Source organism: Sinohyriopsis cumingii, chromosome 19 (assembly GCF_028554795.1).
Source record: "Sinohyriopsis cumingii isolate HCF-2022 chromosome 19, ASM2855479v2, whole genome shotgun sequence".
Taxonomy (NCBI): domain Eukaryota; kingdom Metazoa; phylum Mollusca; class Bivalvia; order Unionida; family Unionidae; genus Sinohyriopsis; species Sinohyriopsis cumingii.
In genome coordinates this window covers 24,478,494-24,502,711 of record NC_142979.1, presented here as the reverse complement: position 1 = coordinate 24,502,711, position 24,218 = coordinate 24,478,494, and the positions used below count along the sequence as shown (strand labels likewise).

The 24,218-nt window shown below is 34.7% G+C and overlaps 1 protein-coding gene across 3 annotated transcripts in view; it reads left to right on the top strand.

Moving 5' to 3' along the window:
• Nucleotides 1-19,761, top strand: part of LOC149775298 (coiled-coil domain-containing protein 74A-like) — a 46,598-nt gene extending 26,837 nt beyond the window's left edge. For all 3 annotated transcript variants that reach the window (XM_089944407.1, XM_089944408.1, XM_089944406.1), the window contains 3 exons: nucleotides 3,747-3,927; nucleotides 9,333-9,508; nucleotides 12,379-19,761. In XM_089944407.1, coding sequence (XP_089800533.1) covers nucleotides 3,747-3,927; nucleotides 9,333-9,508; nucleotides 12,379-12,514 — 493 coding nt within the window. In that variant the 3' untranslated portion in view covers nucleotides 12,515-19,761. The remainder of the gene's footprint in view (nucleotides 1-3,746; nucleotides 3,928-9,332; nucleotides 9,509-12,378) is intronic.
• The last annotated feature ends 4,457 nt before the right edge of the window (nucleotides 19,762-24,218 follow it).

Below are 24,218 nucleotides of genomic sequence, written 5' to 3'. Positions count from 1 at the left end.
AGAAAGACAGTGAAATATAAGTTTTAAGATTACAGATAAAGCTTGTGTAAAGAAGACAGTAAATACATGTACACTTGAGAAGGTTTACAGACAAGGTGACAAGGTTGATCAAGTTATTAGCATTCATGTTATGTCATCTAAATCAGTCCATCTGCCTGCATGTGGCACATTATCAATCCAAAATACTTAGAGAAAATTTAACAGTTTAGGTACAGTTTTGCTGGTACTGAATGAATACCTGCCTCACAAACAATAATTTCCAAGACAATGCAGAAGCTAATATGTTCATTATCCTGCCATTTTATTATATGTAATGGTTCCATATCCCAGATGATGGAGTATCCTGGAATGGATACAGCCATTACTGTAAATAGCAACACCCCTTTCAGATGTAAGTTATTTATTGAAATAATAATACATATATCATTGCAGAACAAGATGAAATGAAGTTTATGTATGAGAAAGGGTTAGTTCACATATCAGGCATCTATGAAACTTTCGATCTGGTTATTCGTGAGGATTCACTCAGTCAGTTTTAGTTAGAAAGATGTGATAAACAAAATTGGGAAGGAAGAGGTGTGATGATCTCACTTTCCAATTCTTTCAAGGTTTTTATACAAGTTGATCTTGAAATTGGAGATGATGAAGGCAGGTGGATTGAAATCTCTGTTCAATGTTAAGAACCCATTTTGTATTGTTCTGTATACAAACCTTGAAATTCAATTTGAACAGTACATTGATTAAGCTCATAAGTATTGATCAGGATACTGAAGTTAATATGAATGGTAACCTAATTACCATCTGCACTCGCTTGTAAGTCGTCAAACTGCAAACAACAAAGATTCTAACTGCTCTAACATAATGCACATGCAGATCAGAGTGTATGTTGTTTGTTCTACTGATTACTCCTAACAAGCTGCACAGACCCAAATCTGCCAGCACATTATGAGACAGCATATCTGGGTGTGTACAGTTTGCAGTTGGACTCTTATAAGTGAGTAAGAATGGTACTGACTTTTTCATGACCCTTCCAGGAAATCACCTTTGAGCTTTGAACTTTAAAATTTGGGACAAATAATTTAGTGTGCAGCTTGAGTCACTTCTGAATCTCAGACACCAATAGACCATATTCATAAATGTGACAGAACAGAGAGGTCTCCTTAGGACAGATCATGAGATTTGCAAAATTTAGTCACGATTTTGGCTTTTCGACAAATAGCATTTTCATTGAACTGATAAATAGCATGAATGTGGACAGAAATTACAACCAAATTTCCTTTTTCTTTATTAAAATATACAAATCATCTCATCAATCACATCAGTCCTTTTACAGCAACTTATTGCCAATCATACCGTCCTTATATGTGGCACAAACATTTTTATTTGGAGCAGTCCTCATCATTGTTGATACCAGGAGATTATATGTTATTACTAGATTCAGGTTTCCTCTGTAGGCATCACAAAATGCCTTTATGTAAATATACTACACAGGATGCAAGAAAAATCCAGAAGAATTTAAGTTTTGGAAAAAAAATTATAATAATTTTGAGTATGTAATTCTGTTCTTGAGAAATGGTAGTCTTTTCCATAAAGTTTGAAATACTCATGCACCCCCCCATAAAACAAATGTGCAAGCAATAAAATTGGCTTACTTCTTAAATAAATGATGCCAGACATTTGCTATACAAGTTTCATCAGCACAAAGATTAGTGAATTTATAAACACGAGAGAATCAAAATAAAGCTTGATTTCGAATGCAAAAAAGAATTACTACAAGCAAACAAAAAGATACCCAGGCTAGGGGTCAGATAAAGAAGCATCAAAATCAGTTAATTGCTCCATTTCAAATACAGGATGAAGGTACTAATGCAAAATCAGTGAAAGTAATTGCATATTTTTTTAAACAAATACTTTTGTGAACTATTCTTAAAATTTTCAGGAACTTTTGACTGTCTAGAAATCTGGCAAACCTCATTTATCAGCTTATATCAGAAACAGAAGTATATGAAATTGATTAGTCTGAATAAACAGAAGTATATGAAATTGATTAGTCCAAATAAACAGAAGTATATGAAATTGATTAGTCCAAATATACAGAAGTATATGAAATTGATTAGTCCAAATAAACAGAAGTATATGAAATTGATTAGTCCAAAATGTCAGTATAGCTGAAGGCTTGGATGGTATTGGACCAAAGTTACTGGAAGTTTTAGAATCAGTAAAATTGTAGTCTGTAAGATATATAGTTAACCTAAGTATTAAAACAGAATATCCAGACCTTTTTAAATACGCTAAAGTAGCACCAGTTAAGAGTGGAGTAAAGATGATTTCCGTAACTACAGTCTTTCCAACAATATCTAAAGATGTTGAAAAATATATCACCAACGTTGCTTACATGGAGATTTAAGTAACTGTAGGCCAAGTTTAATCTTATCAACACTATCTGAAAATGTTTTTAAAAACCCCATAAATTGACAAAAGAACTGGAAACAGTAATGCTGTTCTTGGTAAATAAAACTATAAATGGAACAGCAACACAGTATCACCAAGACAATGTTATGACTGTGGTCTTAAACTAAGTAACAGTAACTCTGTTTTGGTATATTAAACTCTAAATGATATAGCACCACAATATCACCAAGACAATGTTTTGACTGTGGTCTTAAACTAAGTAACAGTAACGCTGTTTTTTCATATTAAACCCTAAATGGAAACTTCACAATATGAACAAGACATTGTTTAACCAGATCTATGAGGTTGTGTACTATTCTCTATAAAAGCTGGAAATAATTAGTACCAAAATCTAAGAACACAATTTAAGAAGAACTTTAGACTTTCATGGGATTCTTGTTTGGAACAGTAATAACAAGCTAATTTGATCAGTGCTTTGAACAGTAATTGCTTTAACTCAATGTTAAAGAAGAAAAAGAAGAATTTTTTCTTCAACTTCTGTTAATATTATATATTATCTATATAAGAAATTTGTAGAGGAGGCCTAAAGGGAAAATAATTTTGTACAGAAAATGAGTTACCTGTTACAAATTATTATTATTATTATTATTAATATTATTATTATTGTTACCTGTCAATAGCTTTTGAAGGATTAAAAACAGAATTTGACTTTAAATGAACAGGATTTAGGTCAAGTTTTATTTTCAACCAATTTCCCTAAAATATTACGGAGTTATGGCCTTGTGTTTTTGTTAGAACTTTGCTTTTCAGTTTCGTCTCATTGGCTGGAGCATTCATAATAACATTTTGTAATCTTTGGAAGTGCATGCCACCAATTTCCAGGATTTTCAAGTACATGTATACACTGTAAATTTTACTAATATGTGATTAGAAAAATGTTAAAGCTATTACAGGATTCCGTTAGTTTGCAATAAGAATTACATACAGTGGAATACATACTTCCCATTTCAGACAACACACTGTCAAAGCACTGAAGTACCAATTGTCTCAAGCTAGTACAGGATTCAGTTAGTTTACAGTAAGAATTGCATACAGTGGAATACATACTTCTTATTTCAGACAACACACTATTGAAGCACTGAAGTACCAATTGTCTCGAGCTATTACAGGATTCATTTAGTTTACAGTAAGAATTACATACAGTGGAATACATACTTCTCATTCAGACAACACACTATCAAAGCACTGAAGTACCAACTGTCTCAGGCTATTACAGGATTCAGTTAGTTTACAGTAAGAATTACATACAGTGGAATACATACTTCCCATTTCAGACAACACACTATCGATGCACTGAAGTACCAATTGTCTCAAGGGAATGCTGCCTCTGTAGCAGAGCAGATTGTATCAGGGAATAATATTTTCAATCAGCCTGGACGTCCCCCACCCACCCTGGCTGAGTGTGAAGCAATCATTAGACATTTACAACAGATCAATGAGAAGCAACAGCATGAGGTAAATTGCAACATTTTCAACAGCATGAGGTAAATTGCAACATTTTCAACAGCATGAGGTAAATTGCAACATTTACAACAGCATGATGTAAATTGCAACATTTACAACAGCATGACATAAATTACAACATTTACAACAGCACGAGGTAAATTGCAACATTTACAACAATATGAGGTAAATTGAAACATGTATTTTATTTATGGAGGATAAAGCAATTTTCAGATAAACACTTGTAGGCAAAGCAGAAGATTCCTTCTGGCCCATGAGGATCAAATGGCAAGTGATTTTTACAATTTACCTCTGAAGTTCAGGAAATGAAAATTACCAAGTGGAGCTAGCACATTTTTGAAAGGTGAACATCTTGAATAAGGCCAAGCTGTATATTCTGTAATCCATATTACACCCATCAATCATACACCAAAATAAATTAAAGGTTCTTTGAACAATGCCTAAGATTTACAAGGTGTTTTTTTAATAGCCAGTATAACCATTGTGAAAAACCAGGGAAATTATTTTCCTTTAAAATTCTAACCCTATGCAAAATACATAACTGTTAGCACATGCATGTGAGTATGAGACAGCTAGTATGTGAGTAAGAGACAGCTAGTATGTGAATAAGAGACAGCTAGTATGTAAGAGACAGCTGGCTAGTATGTGAATAAGAGACAGCTAGTATGTGAGTAAGAGACAGCTAGTATGTGAATAAGAGACAGCTAGTATGTAAGAGACAGCTGGCTAGTATATGAATAAGAGACAGCTAGTATGTGAGTATGAGACACCTAGTATGTAAGAAACAGCTAGTATTTAAGAAACAGCTAGTATGTAAGAAACAGCATGTAAGAAACAGCTAGTATGTAAGAAACAGCTAGTATGTGAGTAAGAGCTAGTAAGAGACAGCTAGTATGTGAGTAAGAGACAGCTAGTATGTGAATAAGAGACAGCTAGTATGTAAGAGACAGCTGGCTAGTATGTGAATAAGAGACAGCTAGTATGTGAGTATGAGACGGCTAGTATGTAAGAAACAGCTAGTATTTAAGAAACAGCTAGTATGTAAGAAACAGCATGTAAGAAACAGCTATTATGTGAGTAAGAGCTAGTAAGCGACAGCTAGTTTGTGAGTAAGAGACAGCTAGTATGTAAGAGACAGCTAGTATGCGAGTAAGAGACAGATAGTACGTGAGTAAGAGACAGCTAGTATGAGAGTAAGAGACAGCTAGTATGCAAGTAAGAGACAGCTAGTATGTGAATAAGAGACAGCTGTTAAGTGAATAAGAGACAGCTAGTATGTAAGAGACAGCTAGTATGTGAGTAAGAGACAGCTAGTATGTAAGAGACAGCTAGTATGAGAGTAAGAGACAACTAGTATGCAAGAGACATCTAGTATGAGAGTAAGAGACAACTAGTATGCAATTAAGAGACAGCTAGTATGTGAATAGAGACAGCTAGTATGTGAGTAAAAGACAGCTAGTATGTGAGTGAGAGACAGCTAGTATGCAAGTAAGAGACAGCTAGTATGTGAATAAGAGACAGCTAGTAAGTGAATAAGAGACAGCTAGTATGTAAGAGACAGCTAGTATGTGAGTAAGAGACAGCTAGTATGTAAGAGACAGCTAGTATGAGAGTAAGAGACAACTCGTATGCAAGAGACAGCTAGTATGAGAGTAAGAGACAGCTAGTATGCAATTAAGAGACAGCTAGTATGTGAATAGAGACAGCTAGTATGTGAGTAAAAGACAGCTAGTATGTGAGTGAGAGACAGCTAGTATGTAAGAGACAGCTAGTATGAGAGTAAGAGACAGCTAGTATGCAAGTAAGAGACATCTAGTTTGTGAGTGAGAGACAGCTAGCATGTGAGTAAGAGACAGCTAGTATGTGAGTAAGAGACAATTAGTATATGAGTATGTCACTAATTGACATAAATTTCATACTATTTTTCTTTAGAAAATATGCATAGTCCCGAACTTATTTTTTGAAATTAGCCCTACCATATCTCTACTTTTTCACAGAGGATTGCTGGAAAGAATGCTGTACCTAAAAATGGAAAGGACATAAAACCATGAAATGAATGATAAATAATAGACTTCTGTTATCTTGAATCCAGCAAATTACTACACTGTATCAAACACTCAGTGTGGGTTCAGATCACAGATAAGCAGAATAGACCATCTCATCATACTTTTATTAGCTTTCATATAGAAAGAATATGTAATTGATGTCTTTTTCAGCTTGGAGAAAACTTATGATATCACTTGGAAGAACAGCATTATGAATGGTCTATTCAACCTAGGTCTGAATGAATCCTACCTAGCATTATCTCCAAGTTTCTGACAGAAATTTTATAGTTAAGATGGGCAGCACCTTCTGAAAGCTATCCTCAGGCTATCAGTGTACCTCAGGGCAGCATATTGTCACTCACCCTATTCAATATCAAAAGTAACAATATAGTGAAATACCTTAATATGGGTACTGATTGCTCATTATATGTTGATGATGTTTTGATCAGCTATAGATCAAAGAGTAGTCATACTTTTGAATGTCAACTACAGATAAACTTAAATAGAGGTTAGAAATGGGCAGAAGAAAACTGATTCAAATTTTTTAATTAAAAAACTGTTAATATGCACTTCTGTCAATTATATCATATTGATGATGACCCAAACTCTATGTTGATGGTTATCTTATTCTTGTTTTCTTCCATGTATTAGATACCTAAAAGATAAATGTAAAAAAAACATGGATTTGATATGTGGTGTGGCAGACACAGATTGGGGAGAAGATTGGAAAGTTATACAGGTCATAAGTAAGATCTAAACTTCAATATAGCTCAGTACCATTAAATCTTACCTGCAGATGTTTGATCCACTATTCCTGTCAGAAATGTAGATTTTGTCTGGGTGCATTTAGAACTTCCCCTTCACAAGCCACTGTTTGAAGGAAATGAACAATTGCTTTATCTCAGAGAAACAAAATTACCAAACTATCTTGTAATCCATCAAAACCTAGATATGATGTCATCTTTAGGTCTAAATACCAAACCTTAGACACTTAGAGACCAAGTTTCATTCCCCCATTTAGCATACATATCTGTCCTCACCTTGAAAAAGCAAAAAAAAACAGTGTTGCAGATATTTCAAAATTCTGTATTCCCAGCTTGTAGTAATTATCAAAATCTGCCAAGTTATTATTTGACCCTTGGCAAATTCAAAAAGTCCTGAACAAATCCTTTAATATTAAGAAACAATTCAATGAAATCACAGCATCTAGCCATATGTCCCTGCATACAGATGGGTTTGAAAGGTTGAGACAGAGCTGGAGCTTCATTGCAACAACCCATAGCACAATCTTGAGTCAGTTAGTGTGTAAAGCCTCATTTTGTACAGAAGAAATCACAGCCATATTAAAAACTTTGAATTACACTGAAACCTCTAAAAAAAATAAACAAATTTCATCTTTTCAGATCCTTTTAAACAATGAAGGTTATGAAAAACCTTAAATCTGACAAGCTGTTACTATTCAAGATATTAAAGAAACATAACATGCTCATACACTCTGTTAGCAGAAAAACCAGCCAAAGCTGCCCTATGGTGACCCATTTCTGAATAAAAATCCCATACACTGATGCAAATATTGCATAAGCCAGCATATTTGTTACTTGGGAAAATATGTGGAATGAAAACGTCACAAATATACTTCGGAGCAGCATCAAACCGACTTTTGTCATCCATGATAGAAAACAAATCACTGAGATTAAGTGGTATTGTGGCTATATTGGACATCTTACTCGTGCATACCTCCTGAGGATTAAATATTGGTCAAAGAGTACACAATGTTCTTGATTAGTGTGTCAACTTCTTTCCTGAGACAAAAGTATCATAATGTGAAATCAATGAAGAAACTTTTGGATGATTTTAACAGATTTCTTGTTATCTTTTAAGTTGTTGTCCTTTGTGTTTACATTCTTTTAATGGGTTTATCTTCCTAAAATTTTGTACAATTCATTTTTTTAATAACTTTACCTTCTATTCACACCATATTGTTACTGTTGTATTGAGCTGCTTTAAAATGCTTCATACATATATACATACATACATACACACACACACACACACACACACAGAGTTCAAAATGTCTTGTATTTGATGATACCATTGCATGATATAGTTGAAAATTACATGGTGTAAGGGACTGATCTAATATCTGTAGTACAGGGGCAGTTGTTCTATTGTAATCCAGATCAGCTTTCACACTTTTGTTTTGTGCTTTCTTGCTAAAGATTGATTAAACAGTTGGGACAACATAATGACCAAACAATTGTACCTTATATGTATTGTCCAATATGTCAAGTTCACAAATGGTCATTTGGTCATTTTTGGCAAATATATTTTCACTGATAATGTTTTACACATTTATCTGTGAAATATATAACTTGCATTAATAAATCTGAAATAGCTGCTAACTTTTAGCTCATTTACAGGGTGTGTGTAATTCGTTATAAAATTAGTTCTTAAATTCAGTCTCAAAAACTATTTACAGTGATAGCGCAAATTTATTTTTACTCATAATTACATGTCAGTGGCAGATCAATAACACTGATTGAATTCCTGGGGGGTTTATGGGTATGCTTGCTAGCTAAGTGGTGCTTGTGGTTTCCGCCATCTCAAAGGCCACTTTGCATCATCAACAAAACCTATGAGATTACATGCCAAGAGACCAGCCTTTATGATTTTTAGCAGAATTGTTCCAGTTTTTGACCTCAGATTATGGCATTATGATCCCTTCTAAGTTCTGTCAGATTCCAATTTTAAATAGACTAGCTCAATTTGAAACACAAGTATATGTAGATAAACCAGTATTTACTTACATGCTTGTAATGGCAAATTATGATTCATTTGTGAAAGTGTACTTAAGCACTTGCCTCACAAAAGCAACTAAATATCAACTAAACAAAATTATCAAAAGTGCTCTGATTAACCTAAGTTCATGAAAGGACTTGAAACAAAACGCGACCAGTAAAGATTATACCCAGGTAAAAATAATAAGTAACAGAAATTCAAAACAGATGTGCAAGGCAACACTGGAAGAATACCATGCCTTTGCAGTCTTTTCTCAGCGGGCTTAAGTGTAGCACATAGTTGGAATAACAGCTGTAGAAATCATGTTTAAAATAGAATTAATTTGAATTAGTTAAGCTTTAATGCTTGGATACAGATTTGAAATATTTGTATTTTTATGTTTCACATTCTGATTTTTTTTACACCCCCCATTCTTATTTCATATTGTAGAGATTGACATTGTCTTCTTATTTTACACTATTAGAGAATGACATTTCTGTACACAGTAGAAGTTGAAACAAGCTGTATAGTTGATGCAAAACAAATAGTAGTTAAACTGTTTCCTTTTTAAAGCTGGACCAGCTGAAGTCGGACTTGCGGGATGTATTGTATTCTCACAAATGGACGCCTGATGCCTACCTTCTTGCCAGAGCTTACATTGCAGACGACGATGCAAAGGAGCATGTAGAAGGAGGCTCAGAGAAAAATCTTCCCAGACTGCCTTTAAAGAACCCAATGACAAGGAAACTGTAGGTTTTAAGATGTAATCAATAGACCTGTGAAATTTGGCAGTGAGGCTATTAAAATATGGTGTTGTAAATGACTAGTTATGATATGGGACATTATGGTGTGTATGGATTTAAGATTGATTCAGGATTCAGCCATTTAGTACCAATGTTAAAAAGAAGATAACTTTGTCTAGTTATCATTATTATGATGCATGATTTCTTTGATGGTTTCTATTGCAAAAAGGACCCTGGGTTATGATCTTTATCACATCAGTGTCTGTATCCATACGATCATAAAATATATCACAAGCCTCTCAAAACCTTTAAATTCCCAGTCTGTACATCTTGAGGACCCTTACCCTGAGGAAAACATTATAAGATCAGTTATGATCAGTGTGAGAAAGAATACATAGGGGGCAGACAGGATGAATGTTTAAGCATTACATTAAAAAAACATTTAATTCGAAAAGGAAATGGCTTTCTGCGGTAAGGAAAGCTTGAAGGAGTATAGAACTTTCATTATTAATTAAATAATAGACTTTTAAAGGTGTTTATAAGTGGAGAACAAAATCAGATTTATTCCTATTTTGGATTCATTGCTATTTTGGATTCTTATTTCAAATATTAAAGTCAGTCTTCACATGTGTTTAATGTTGTGTTCAGATAATTTGAGGGGAAACATTTGCTAAGATTATTCATTGGAATTACAAAGTGCTCATTCGACTAGAAAATTATTCTAGGACTATTGTGAATTATTCAGAGGAGTTCTGAACAATGCTGTTGTGATGCATATATTCAAGGATCTGAAATTCATTTGGAACATTTGATTATTTTTGGTCTTGGATAGAGCTTTTGAGGATTATTTTGGATTCATAATACCATAAGTTCCTCTTAAATTTAAATTTTATAACTTTGATAATTAAATTATTTGTTAAGTTTTACAAAACTTGTTGGTTTTGTTTCTTTCTGTTACTGTTTAAGACCATAGAGTCGTAACTCCAGCCCAAAGGAAATTTATATTGTTTTGTAAGGAACAGTAGATCTTTCAATTTTGGACTCTTCGTTTCAACCTAGTTTCCATTTTTAGAGCCTTGACCAAGGTAATGGGTATAATAGGGGCTTGGTTAAGCTGCTTAATGTTTTCAGTCCTCCAGTACTTTGAAGAATCTCTATAGGATTCTGTCTTAAAGTTGGTAGACCAAGAGTCAGCATGGTTTAATCCGCAATCTGAAGTAAGATCTTATCCCTTCTCAGAATTTTATATATTAGGGAATGAATATTCTTACCTGTCAAGGAGCAGCAGAATCTCAGATGTTGCTCTGTTTGGAACACTGAATGAGAAGACATAATTGTTGGCTCATTTCTACCTCTCTCCCTCTCTGTGGGACTCCTTACATGGCAGCAGACTTGATTTGGAAGGCTTTATGTGCAGCTACTCCAGTTCTGGCTTATAACAAATTGGAGACCTCGCTAAAATCCTGTATCTGCTTAGATTCCCTTATGATCCAAATTTCACCTCCATCTGAGTTCATGGAAATATCAGGACAGGTATCAGACCAGAGTTCTGATTCATACTCCAGAACCTTGCTCGTTCCGTCACACTGATGACTCATATTCAGGTTAGGGGGTTAGGCTGACTAAGAGCCCAAGGTTACAGTATTGCAGGGCTAGTGGTCTTGAAAAGAAGGTTCCCTCTGCATCAGTAGTCAAGAAATGTGGGCTGGGTTTCCAGTACTTAATGAGTTCATCAGCCATGAAGGGCATCACTGTGTCATGGTTACTACAGACAGCACATAGATCATAGCATAACTCAGACACTAATGGGGCACACATGCCCCTTCACTTCATAAGTTTGGAACCTACTCCTTTGGACAACAGTGATTGCATCACCAGTTGGTAGCAGAGACACATTTTATCTGCAGAGAAGGCTGATGGTAGACTTGTACAAAATGAAGACTAGCAAAATCTTCCTCAGTATGTCCCTCTATTACCAACAGTCCAAAGGGTGTGGACAATGGATGCCCTCAGTCAGAGGTGTTGGCTGTACACCTATGCATTCCCATCTTTTAGAATAGTCCCCAGGTTCTTCACCAAGTCAAGACTTCCAAGTCACAGCTCATCCTGATAGCTCCCAAGTGGCACCTGGCATCTTGGTTCTTTGATTTCCTCTACATTTTGGTCAGTGATCCCAGCAAATGACCTCTAAGGAGGCATCTGCTATCAAGCACAGAAGGTCCCTGATGCACAGCACTCTTCAAATCCTCTACCTTCATGCTTGTATGATCTCAAACAATTGGTTCACCTGGACCAGTTTTCAAGCAAGGTTGCTAAATGCATCACTCAGGCTAGAAGACAAACAACTTCTAGAGTTTATGATGCCAACTGGAGAATTTTCTGTAATTGGTAAAGAAGGAAATACAGATTTTCTCTGTCTCCTAAAACTGATAGTTAATGTGGGAGTGGACTAAGGTATGACTGGGATTGTGTTGCTTTTTATTCTAGACCTCCATTACTAATTGGAGGAGGGAACAGTGTCTTTGAATTGGGGACTGGCAGCTTGAAAAGGTATAGCAATGCAATAATAGCAGGTAATTAACACATGATTAAATAACTACGCTTTTAACACCAGCCAACTTAGGGGGCACCTGAATCTGTCCTTACAAAATTAGTTCATTAAGGACATTACTTATTAACCTCTTTCTCAGTTTAATTGTATATTTGCTTACTATAAAATAATTGCATGTCCACAAAATACAGAATAAAAGTGGCCTTTGTAAAAGGTTTCACTGTATTTTTGTCCTTAAAACTGTTCATAGTAAAAATAAGGTTAATTTCTATATTTTCTTTTATATCGTAACAAAATGAATAACATTTGAAATGTCTTGTTGCAGGCCAGAGGTAGCCTACATACAGCAAGATGCATTGACTCTCCCTGCTCTGAAACAGACAGTTAGCAACAAAGCTATGGAGAGAAGGAAAAGAACCCAGATTTTACAAAAAGCTCGACTGAAAAAGGAAGTGACATAAATGTATTGCATAATCCACTTGTGTTCTTGTCACTTGTCACATGTTCTTGATATTCAGAATTTAATTTCAATGTTGACTTTTTCTTCTTGAAATACAAATTTCATAAACTGATATCAAAGTTGAGTCAGTTTAAAAAAATAATGAATGAAGGATTTTTAAAACTGCATCAGGTCAGTGAAAAGATGAATTGTTTATGTTTGTTTAAAGAGGTGTTTCCTCCACAAGACAGAAATATGTTTAACTGTTCCACTGGTCACAGAATTAATGTTCTTCACAAGACAGAAATATATATCACTGTTCCACTGGTCTCAGAATTATTGTTAATGCAATAAATTCAAAAGTTCAAAAAACCTAAAATAAAATTTTTCATGAATATATATGTCATTGACTGTCTTATTGTAGTTATTCTCTGAATTATGTGACTAGAAATGTGATCATTTCTTTTTCTATCATTACAGTTTTTGTTGTAGCAAAGATATAATTAGATTATAATTACTTTGATATAAATTGCTGCATTTCCAAAGGTTTATTTAAATTATTCACACTATTTCTTCTCTTCCAAAAGTTTTCATTATTTAGTAGTGTAAAATTTGCTCTATTTCCTCTTTTGTATGTTTGGTTTTCTTGATGTCATAAGCAGTGATTTTGTCAGGCTGTGTGAGTGCACAAATCACACAAAATTGACCATCTTTCTTGCAGTTTGAAAATAGCTGTGCACAAAACGTACACAGTGAAACCTAGATTTTGCAGGTAAAAATCAATAGTGCACAAATGATCCAAATAAGGCTGGCCATGTTGGATTTTATGCTTTAAGCTTGATCACCATGGTGGTCTTAATTGTGTCTGATGGTTTATTTACACTGCCTGAATACACATGATTGGATATCTATTCCAAAGACAGTGGCAGGTTCTGAATGCATATTGAATTACTTTTCTTGTTCCTTCCGCTGAGATTTCTGGCTGATCAGGATACTGAATACAACAAAGATAATTTGGAGCCTGTTAATACTTTGGACTGCATCTCCGAGATCATCCAATTAAAAAAAAATAAATGAAGTACTTACAAAATTGTGATTCACGTTCACACAACAAATCTGAACAGATTAACTTGTGAATAATTTAAATAAAATATTGCTAAATAGCTTCCAGTTGGTTTGCATTAAGATTTGAATTCAGTGGAGCACTGGATACATCAAAGGGCAAAAAGGAATGGCATGTGTTCAGGTATTAAAGATAAGATTTATACTACTCTGTAAGTTTCATAATTCCCCTCCTATATTTCACAGAGGAAAGGTGGGTGGATCCCCCTCTCCACCTAATTCCTAACAGAATCACTGGATACATTTCAGTATTATCTCCCTTGTATTCACTCTTTGCTATCATACTGGTAAAAGTTCCTTGGGGAGCATATGGCAGAATTAGATTGGCAGATGTGTTCCAGTCTTGAATAAGAGTATATTCAGTTTGTGTAAAGCAAACAAACAGTAAAGAATTGTAATTTCTGGAACACTGCAGAATTGCATAGACAGTTGACCTAAAAGTAGGTGGAATTCTAGTAAAGGCAGATTTGAAGAAGAAAAAACAAACAACTGAAAACATCTGATCATGACGAAATTTTGTACACAGATGTATAAAGAAAATTGCAGGACCTTAAGGTTCTCAACCTTGTCGGATCAAAGTGCAAAGTTTTAGGGAGCTGGTGCAAACAGTTTAAATGCTGTCTATATCCAGCATGCTCTTGTTAACCGAATGCAAGCAACTTCACATGGCTTAGACCTTAACCTTTCAGAACATACTGGATCACAGTGTACATTTCTCCTTTAAAAATACATGTTTGTGGCATTATGGAACTGGCATGGAGTCTAATATGTCATTATAAGATGGTAGATTTGGGACTACAGTGCTTCCATGTGAATCATTTTATTATAAAGCTAACTTTGTAATAGAGTATAAAAGTTATATATGTGATAACACTTGAGAAGCTCATCATGTGCACAAAAAGGTATTGTTCAGAATCAAAATTTTATACTAGAGTTTTGTATTTCATGTTCCTGTAAGAAGTATAATTTTGACATGTAATTCATACTGTGATACTCTAAAAACTTGATAGAGTTTCCAGATTGATGCCCTGGCATGCATAAAAATTTGGAGATGCTTTTGTTTTCCATAAAATTTTATGACCATTTTAAATTGCATTTCCACTATGCCAGGAGTGTGTATTAGCTGCAATTTGAAGAAAAATGGTTTTGTGTTCCCAAGTCTTAACATGGGCACAATAAATGATAATAGCTTTTGAAATTGTTCTGTTCAATTTAGTGACCAACTCTGAAGTCAGAGGTGTATTTTTTTCATTTTGATATACAGAGTGTACTGCATTTATGATCTCAAGTTAGTATGGATTTGTTATTTAAATGATGTATGATGCATGTTTGTACCTTTTATTTTTCCACTCACAAACCATATATGACAGTTGTCTTAAACTTGATGCCATCACTCACTTTCCCCGGATCACCAGATATTTTTTTTCAGGATAAAAAAGCAACTTTTTATCAAAATAGAAAATTTATGATATACCTTTTATTTCTGTTGTTTGCAATTTTACAGTGTTCAACTTACCTAATCAGAAATTTCTATTAATGAATTAATTAGTATTTTACAGTGTACAACTTACCTAATCAGAAATTTCTATTCATGATATAATTAGCCTTTTTGCAGAGTTACACGTTACTAACATACGTGTATCTGATAGCATGTATTTTGGATTTTACGTTTGAACTGTTTAGGTGAATTTATGGTTGTTTAAATTGATTTGACAAATTTAATTAAAATGTGTACATGTGCTTTGGATGAAATGGATTATATATATATATATTGAATTATACGAAGGTTATGGTATTTACCATTTAATGTATGACCATTTCTCATATAGTAATAATCTGTCAAGATTTAAATTCGCATCACTGGTGGTCAAAATTACAAAGAACATTTTTTGTATGAAATTTATTGAAAATCAGAGTAAATTAATATGGTACTAATGTAACAACTGCACCATATTGATTGGATGCTGTATGAAATGATTTCACATTTTTTCCTACTTTATTAGCTGCATGTACATACAGAAGTACTTTTCTAATAGAAACCCTTATGAAAATTTTGGGATGCTATTGGTTGGTATTTTAAATTTTTTGAAAGTTTTTTTCAAACAGAATTTTTTTTGCAGTTTAATAATCTTCGAGAGATACATCAGTTAAATTTGATATGCATGTTTGTATGCATAAATAAATGGCTCAGTTTTGTCTTAAAATTTTTTTACTTTGGTAACTCAAAGTCAGAATTCCCAAACTTAACTTAGCTTTATTCTAATTAATCTTATAAAGTTGCAGAGCTTTAACATTTTTCTTAGCTTTGGTTCCTGTATTAGACTCAAGAATTTCCATTATGTAGGTGTACCATAATTATCAGATCAGATTTTAAGGTTTTGGGCTTGAGCTCAAGTTTTTTGTTCAAATTTGAAAATACATGACCGTTTTCATACTACAGCTTTTCATATTTGTCTGGGTTTTGTAACTGGGACTTTTCTGGTCTGCACTGGAGGCATACATGTTTCACAAAAAGAAATCCAATTTATTTATTTGTCTTGCATGTTGATTCAAGTCTAGGTTCAATAACAAGTTCTAAAAACGAAGATATGTATAATGTGTAAATTTATGGACTGAAGAGTCCTATAGTTTGCACTAAAAGATCATTGTTCATTGAGTCTTTAAATAGGTATATTGTGTAAAGTTATGGATTAGAGAAGAGTCCTGTTTGCACTGAAAAATGATTGTCCATTTGGTCTTTAAATTTGTGGTTTTTTGCAATCGCTGAATCCATGAAAGTTGATACTCTATGAAAAATAGTGAATTTATTGTATCTTAACATTTCAAGAAAATATGAAACGGTGTTCTCATTTGTAAGTTCAGTGTTCAGACTTGTTTCCTTCAGATTATTATTGTTAAAAGTGTAAAACTCACGGTCTTTTGTTGTTAGTTTACCTGGCTGTAAAGCCAAGTGAGCTTATGGTACAACCCTGTATCTGTCATGCATGCATCATCTCTCAACATTGCCATTTGTTTTACCTCTTCTCAAAAAACATTTAGCCATTTTCAGTGCCAACATTTTTTAGGGAGGCTGCTAGTAATGGGAAAGCTTTCATAGCAGCCAAAAATAAAGAACATATTTAACTTCTCCAGAACAACTAGAGTGACTCCCCTAGCAGTGATGTGGGTTCCTAGCAATTAATTGGAAAACCAATTTTGAGCTTCTCTGGAATAGCTGGTAGGAATACTAACATTTTTAAGATCTTATGCACAGCTGTAATAAGTTCAGTAAAACTTAGTAGGAATGTTGGTTAGGACATGCTATATTAAAATTGTCTGGATTGGTCAACTGGCAATGGTATTGCTTTCTTAGCAACCAGTTGGAAAACCAATTTATGACGTCTTTAGAATAGCCAACTTAGTTTTGACCAAGCTTGGTAAAAGTGTTTCTTTGGACATGCCAACTTCCCTAGCAATAATATGGTTTCCATCACAACTGGCTAAGACAGTTTAAATCAAACCTAAGGCATTTTCAAACTTGGTAAGAATGATTCTTAGGACATGCTTTATCAACTTGTGTTTGGGATGGCTTCTCTAGCAACAGTGCAACTTGCCACATAATCATATAGAATACCTATTTTTGTCTTCATTTCTAGAACAGCTGAGCCAATTTAGGTAAAACTTTGTATGAATGTTTCACAAGAAATTCTCTCAAAATTGTCAGTGGTGGCTCCATTGCAATGGGCCAGCTTCCATAGCATTTAATATGGAGAACCTATTTTCAACATCTGCAAAACAGCAAAGTCAATTTCAATCAGACTTGCTTGGAATATTAATATTATGGACACACTATATTAAAATTTAATTTTGGGTACCTCCTTTATCAGTGGTGTGGTATCGTTCTGAACCAATTTTTTGTTTCGTCTCTAGGTCGCTGAGCCAGTGTTGACCAAACTTCTTTGGAATATTTGTGAATAGATACATCAAAATTATATCCTAGGTGATTCCCCTAGGAGCGGTGTGACCTCTTCAGCAAACATTTAAAAACCTATTTTCAACATCTCTGGAATGGCTGAACTAAGTTTTGATGAAACTTTATAAGAATATTAATATGTACTATGAAATTATATTTTGAGGTGGCTACACTAGCAATTATGTGGATTCCATAGCAACAAGATGAAAAGCTTTATTTTCTTCTTGGGAATAGATGAGCCAATTTTGATCAAATTTTCTCCATTGTATTTCCTGGCACATAATCTATCAAAATTGCTTCTGAAGTGGCTCCCATAGCAAATAGATGGAATCTGTTGTCAACATCTTCAGAACAATAGAGCCAATTTTGATGAAACATCGTAAGAATGTTGTTAGGATATACTCTATCGAAACTGGATGGCTTCCTAAGTAATAATTGGGTAATCCTTAATTTGGTGGAAAATCAATTTGTGACTTCTCTAGAATGACTGAGTGATTGAAAAAAGGGAATTTGTAGGAGTGCCTGGGTGGTTGCCATAACAATGGTGTCTTCCATAGCAAAACTAGGTCAGAGAACCTTTTTTTTATTGTTTCTCTAGAATGGCTGAGCCAGTTTTGATCATATTTGGTAGGACTGTTTTGTAAGATGTGCTTTATGAAAATTTTGTTGTGGGTGGCTTGACTGCAACATTGTTGTTGCTTCCATAGCAGCCATATCGAAAGCCTGTTTTCAGTTTCTTCAGAGTAGATGAACCAGTGTTCAGACTTTGTAGGAATTTTCTTAGGATATGCTGTATTTAACATATGTTTGGAGTTGCTCGCCTAACAAAAACGTGGCTTTCTTTGCAACTTTTTAGAACTCGTATTTTTTACTTCGCTGAAACAGTCAAGACAATTTTGGCCAAACTTGGTAAGAATGTTTCATAGGACATGCCTTATCACAAACATTGGAAACCTACAGAATGGCCTTATCAATTTGGTACAATTGTTTCATAGGACATGCCTTATCACAAACATTGGAAACCTACAGAATGGCCTTATCAATTTGGTACAATTGTTTCATAGGACATGCCTTATCACAAACATTGGAAACCTACAGAATGGCCTTATCAATTTGGTAAGAATGTTTCATAGGACATGCCTTATCACAAACATTGGAAACCTACAGAATGGCCGTATCAATTTGGTACAATTGTTTCATAGGACATGCCTTATCACAAACATTGGAAACCTACAGAAATGCCTTACCAATTTGGTACAATTGTTTCATAGGACATGCCTTATCACAAACATTGGAAACCTACAGAATGGCCTTACCAGTTTTGATCAATTTGGTACAATTGTTTCATAGAACATGCTTTATTGAAGTTGGTTTAGGGTAGCCTCATTTGCAGTGGTCTGGTTTCCATAGCAACCAGATGGAAAACATTGATACGATACATCAAGTAAGGCTATTGTTAATAATATACAAAAATGCTATCATTGAACAACTTTCTCTCCAAATTGCTTTACCAAATCAGACCAGATGTGGTCTAGGATGAACACCTTTCACAATAATAAAAGAGATATCAGTATACTAACTAGTTCAGTTGAAGTTACTTAAAGCAAAAACAAACTTTATCAACATAACAGACACACACCAATTTCTGCCAGGTAGCAGGAAGTTATCCTTGCATCACTAAATTTTAAGTCAAGGCACCTGCCTAACCCTACATTTGCCTTTTAGATCAGTTTATGCCAAGGGAGCAATATCAGGATTATCTCTTTTTGAAATGGTTAGATAATATTGTTGTATCGATTTAAAAATTTTGAATCGAATGAACAGATGTTAAAATCTACTGGTAAATTAATTTGCAACTCCATCCATGATTTATAAGTGCTATCAAGGTATGAGAAGTGCTGTTGAGGTAGACATTAATTATTTTTGTACTTTCCATCCACCATAATGCATTTTATTACATACCTTAGACCTGCATATTGTTCACCAGCATGGTCATATAAGCATTCCAGTTCTCACATATTTATCAGTTTTTTGTACTGATATTGTCAACTTAACTATTTGTGAAATTTTTCATATCTTGTAAAATTTTCATTTTCTGCCATCACATGTTTATGAGTACTGAGCTGTTGTTTATTTATGTCATAAAAACATAAAAATATTTAATAAAAGACGCAATTCAAAAGACCTACAATAAAGACTTTTATTGCTTATGTATCATTTAACTAAAGGTCATTTATCATTGATAAAAGTTCTGAATCAGTTGTGCTTCTATTTCATCCTTCAACCTCAAGCCATTATCTGCTGTCTGCAGGATCATCACAAGTTTGCACTGGATGAAATGATGACCTATGTGAGAATAGCTTTCAGCAGTCCCCTTACTAGGAAAGAATACCACAAACTCTTTGAATTCCCTCCTCCCCCGCTCTAGCTTGGGGCCCCCGAGTTCACCGATATAACCACCCACTGTGATGACCATGGATGTCAGCATTTGATTTTTGCTGCATTAAAGGCTAACTTGGTATGAACTTCATGAAACTTCCCATGTAATCTTGCATTAACAAAATCTAAAACAAGAATATGCAAGCACCTATCCATATTCATAGGGCGATTAATATCCGATTAACACAGGTGGCCATAACAAGGATTTCGATAAAACTCTGAATGTGCTTATGCCGAAAGCTACAAGTTAAAAACTCGGAAAAACTGGCACATTTTCTACTCTACGAGTCACTCACCAGAAATGCTTATGAGATGGTATATTGTCCATTCATCAGTCATCCATTAGTACGAGTTTGTTGTCACTACTCCTAAAAATAAAGATTGCTATGAAACTACACACATATATTCATCCCAGTGTCTAGTTGGTCTCAAATGAAAATGGTGCCACTTGGAAATACAATATGGCCACCAGAACAGCCATCTTGTAAAGTTTGTTATTATTGCTCCTTCATAGTCATATTAATATAGGATTTCACTAAAAGACAATTTGTAATGTCTAGTTGGTTCTAAATAAAAAGGTACTGATCAGAAATTTGGTTATGGCCACCATGGCAGCTATCTTCAAAATCAGATTATCTTTACCCCAGAATGGATGGTCATATCAACATGACATTTTCACTGAAAGATTTTTATGATGTCTAGTTGATCGTAAATAAAAAAAGTTGATGTGACATCCAATATGGCTACCACAGCAGCCAGCTTGAAAATATTGTCATTACCCTTCTTACATGAATGGGCATATCAACAGACGTTTTTCCCTTTTAAAAAATGTCCTTTAACATCAAGTTGGTTCTAAATGAAAACTGAGTCATATCCAATTTGGCCATCTTGAAATTTTCTTTTTATAACTACTACTTCTGAATGGAAAGTCATACTGACATGGAGTTTTCACCAAAAGACTTCTTATAATGTATAGTTTATCCTAAATGAAAGTTATGAAGATCTGACCTCCAATATGGCCACCATCTTGAAAATCTTATCACTACTCTTTCTGGTTGGATGGTCACATCAACATTGGGTTTTTACCAAAAACCTTATTACAATGTCAAGTAAACAAAAAAGGTGTTAATCTGATAATCAATATGGCCACCATTTCATCCATTTTGAAAAACGTTATATTACTGTTTGGTTGAGGTATTCTGATATGGAATTAATGCTACTGTGAAGAAACCATTTTTCTTCTTTCAGTAACAGTGATCTTGATTTTGACATTGTGACCCTAAAATCAGCAGGACGTCATTTAAGTAACCATAGATGATTGAGAACTCAAGTCATCATGCAAAAGCCATCTTCTTTGAGTCAGAATGACCTTCTGAGCCCCAAAAGAAAAGGATTATTCCTTATCCCAAGTACAAACCGCTGACAGCTTGGTAAGTGTAGTTGGTGGAGAACATTGTATAAGTCATCGTGTGAAAACCATATTTCTCTTTCAATTATTATTAATAATGGCCTTTCACCTTTTGACCTGGAAATTCTACCTTAACCCAAGTGCAGCTATCCTCAAAGTCCGGTAACTGCAGATGGTCAACAATTCTAGTTATGGTAAAGAAACCAAATTGGTAACTGATGGATGTACAGCATAACATGATATGCTCCTGCCTTATAGTGAGCATATAAAATTGATGTTTAGCTGAATGTGTTGTTACTACATGCTGACATGTCCTGTCAAACCAGCATTCATGCTGCCAAACAAATTCACTAGCCCAAGTCTTATGTTACATGTTTAGACTTAAATAAACAGTTATAAAAGAAAGAGTGAAAACAACAAGCTTTGAAAAATTTAACAAATAATTTATTTCCCTGGAAAAAAAGCTGTAAAAATGAAGAAAAAAATAAGAACTTGCGGTTTTAAGAATCAAATCCAAAACTAATCCAAGAATGAAATTTTATAAGTCCTAATAATCAAATGTTCTAATGGGTTAAAGATAGAGTCCTTACGAAGAATCCAATAGACCATGATATATTACTTTCACAGTCTCCAGCATGTATTTGGCATTCATGATACAGCCTTCCTGTGAAAGGGGAATTCCCATCATTTTTCAAAACTGCCATTGTAAAGCCTCTGCTGAAGAAACCAACACTAGACCATAATGATTTAAAAACTACCGCCCAGTTTCTAATCTCCCTTTCATATCAAAAATCTTAGAAAAGGTTGTTCTATCCCAGCTTGTATCTCATCTAAATTCAAACAGTCTTTTTAGCAATGTACAATCTGCATATCGCCCTTGCCACAGTACTGAAACTACTCTTCTAAAAGTAGTTAATGACATTCTCTCTGCGTTGGATAGCAGGAAGATTGCAGTCCTCACCTTCCTTGATTTGTCTGCAGCATCTGACACAATAATCCAGCATGTATTTGGCATTCATGATACAGCCTTACTGTGGTTCAAGTCCTAATTGGTCAACAGGAAACAGATTGTATCTGCAAATGGAATACACTCCAGCCCAGTTGATCTGTGTTGCGGTGTTCCACAGGGGTCTGTTCTTTTCATTCTGTACACTCGAGTCGCTCTCAAGTGTCATAGATGATCATCCAGTGCCTCACCAATTGTACGCTGATGACACCCAAATATACAAATCTAGCCACCCAACTGAAGTTGATGCTACCATCCAAGGTGTAGAGAAGTGCATTACTGATGTGAAATCATGGATGACATGTAACAAGCTGCAGACGAATGATGATAAAACTGAGACGCATCAGCTCAATTCGCAAATATCTTTCAGTTGATGCCACTAAAACACTTGTGTGTTCATTAGTACTTTCAAGACTGGACTATTGTAACTCAATTCTGTCTGGTTCATCTCAATACCTACTCCAGAAACTTCAAAAAGTTCAAAACATGGCTGCTCGGATCATACTTAGAGTACCATGATAAGAGCACACCTCCCCACTGCTCTGTACCCTACACGATCTATTCGATCCAGAATCAAACACAAAATCTGTTCTCTGTGCTACGTTTCACTGTCTGACTCTAGTCCAACATACCTATCCAACCTCACCCATGTGTACACACCAGCAAGATACGCTCCTCTTCTGACAATCGTATACTCATTATTCCCACTATGAAAACAAAGTCATATGGACAGCATTATTTTGCATACCAGGGCCCAGCAACGTGGAATGAATTGCCCACTGAACTTAGACACAAAGACACAGTAATCACATTCAAGAGGGCTCTCAAAACTCACTTATTTCGACTGTAAGAACAAACTTAAAGACCTAATGATGTTTCCTACCTGAAATACTCTCAGCATGTTTTTTTTTAATTATTTTTTAATGTTTTTCTAATTTCATGAGGTTTGTTTTTGTAATAATATTGTTTTTTAGCGTATAGGTGTTGTCTATGTTGTAAAGCATTTAGAGCTTCTAAAGATTAGGCGCTATACAAAGTCCTCATTATTATTATTATTATTACTGTGGTTCAAGTCCTACTTGGTCAACAGGACACAAACTGTGTCTACAAATGGAATACACTCCAGCCCAGTTGATCTATACTGTGGTGTTCCACAGGGGTCTGTTCTTTGATGTGTTCTCTTCATTCTATACACTCATCCACTCTCAAGTGTCATATATCATCATCCGGTGTCTCACCAACTGTATGCTGGTTGACACCCAAACATACAAACCTAGCCTCCCAACTGAAGTTGATGCTACCATTTAAAGTGTAGAGAGGTGCATTTCTGATGTGAAATCATGGATGACATGTAACAAGCTGCAGATGAATGATGATAAAACTGAGGCCATTCTGATTACAACACAAAGACTTTCTCATTCACATCCTTTACCTCAAACAATAAATATCAGCAACACCAACATCAAATTCACACAATCAGTACAAAACCTAGGTGTTACTCTGGACAGTACTCTCTCACTGCACCAACATGTCATGAACATATGCAAGGCTGCATATCTTGAGCTGAGACGCATCAGCTCAATTCGCAAATATCTTTCAGTTGATGCCACTAAAACACTTGTGTGTTCATTACTTCTTTCAAGACTGGACTATTCTAACTCAATTCTGTCCGTTTCATCTACTCCAAAAACTTCAAAACACAGCTGCTCGAATCATACTTAGAGTACCACGATCAGAGCACACCTCCCCACTGCTCTGTACCCTACACTGGCTATCCATTCAACCCAGAATCAAACACA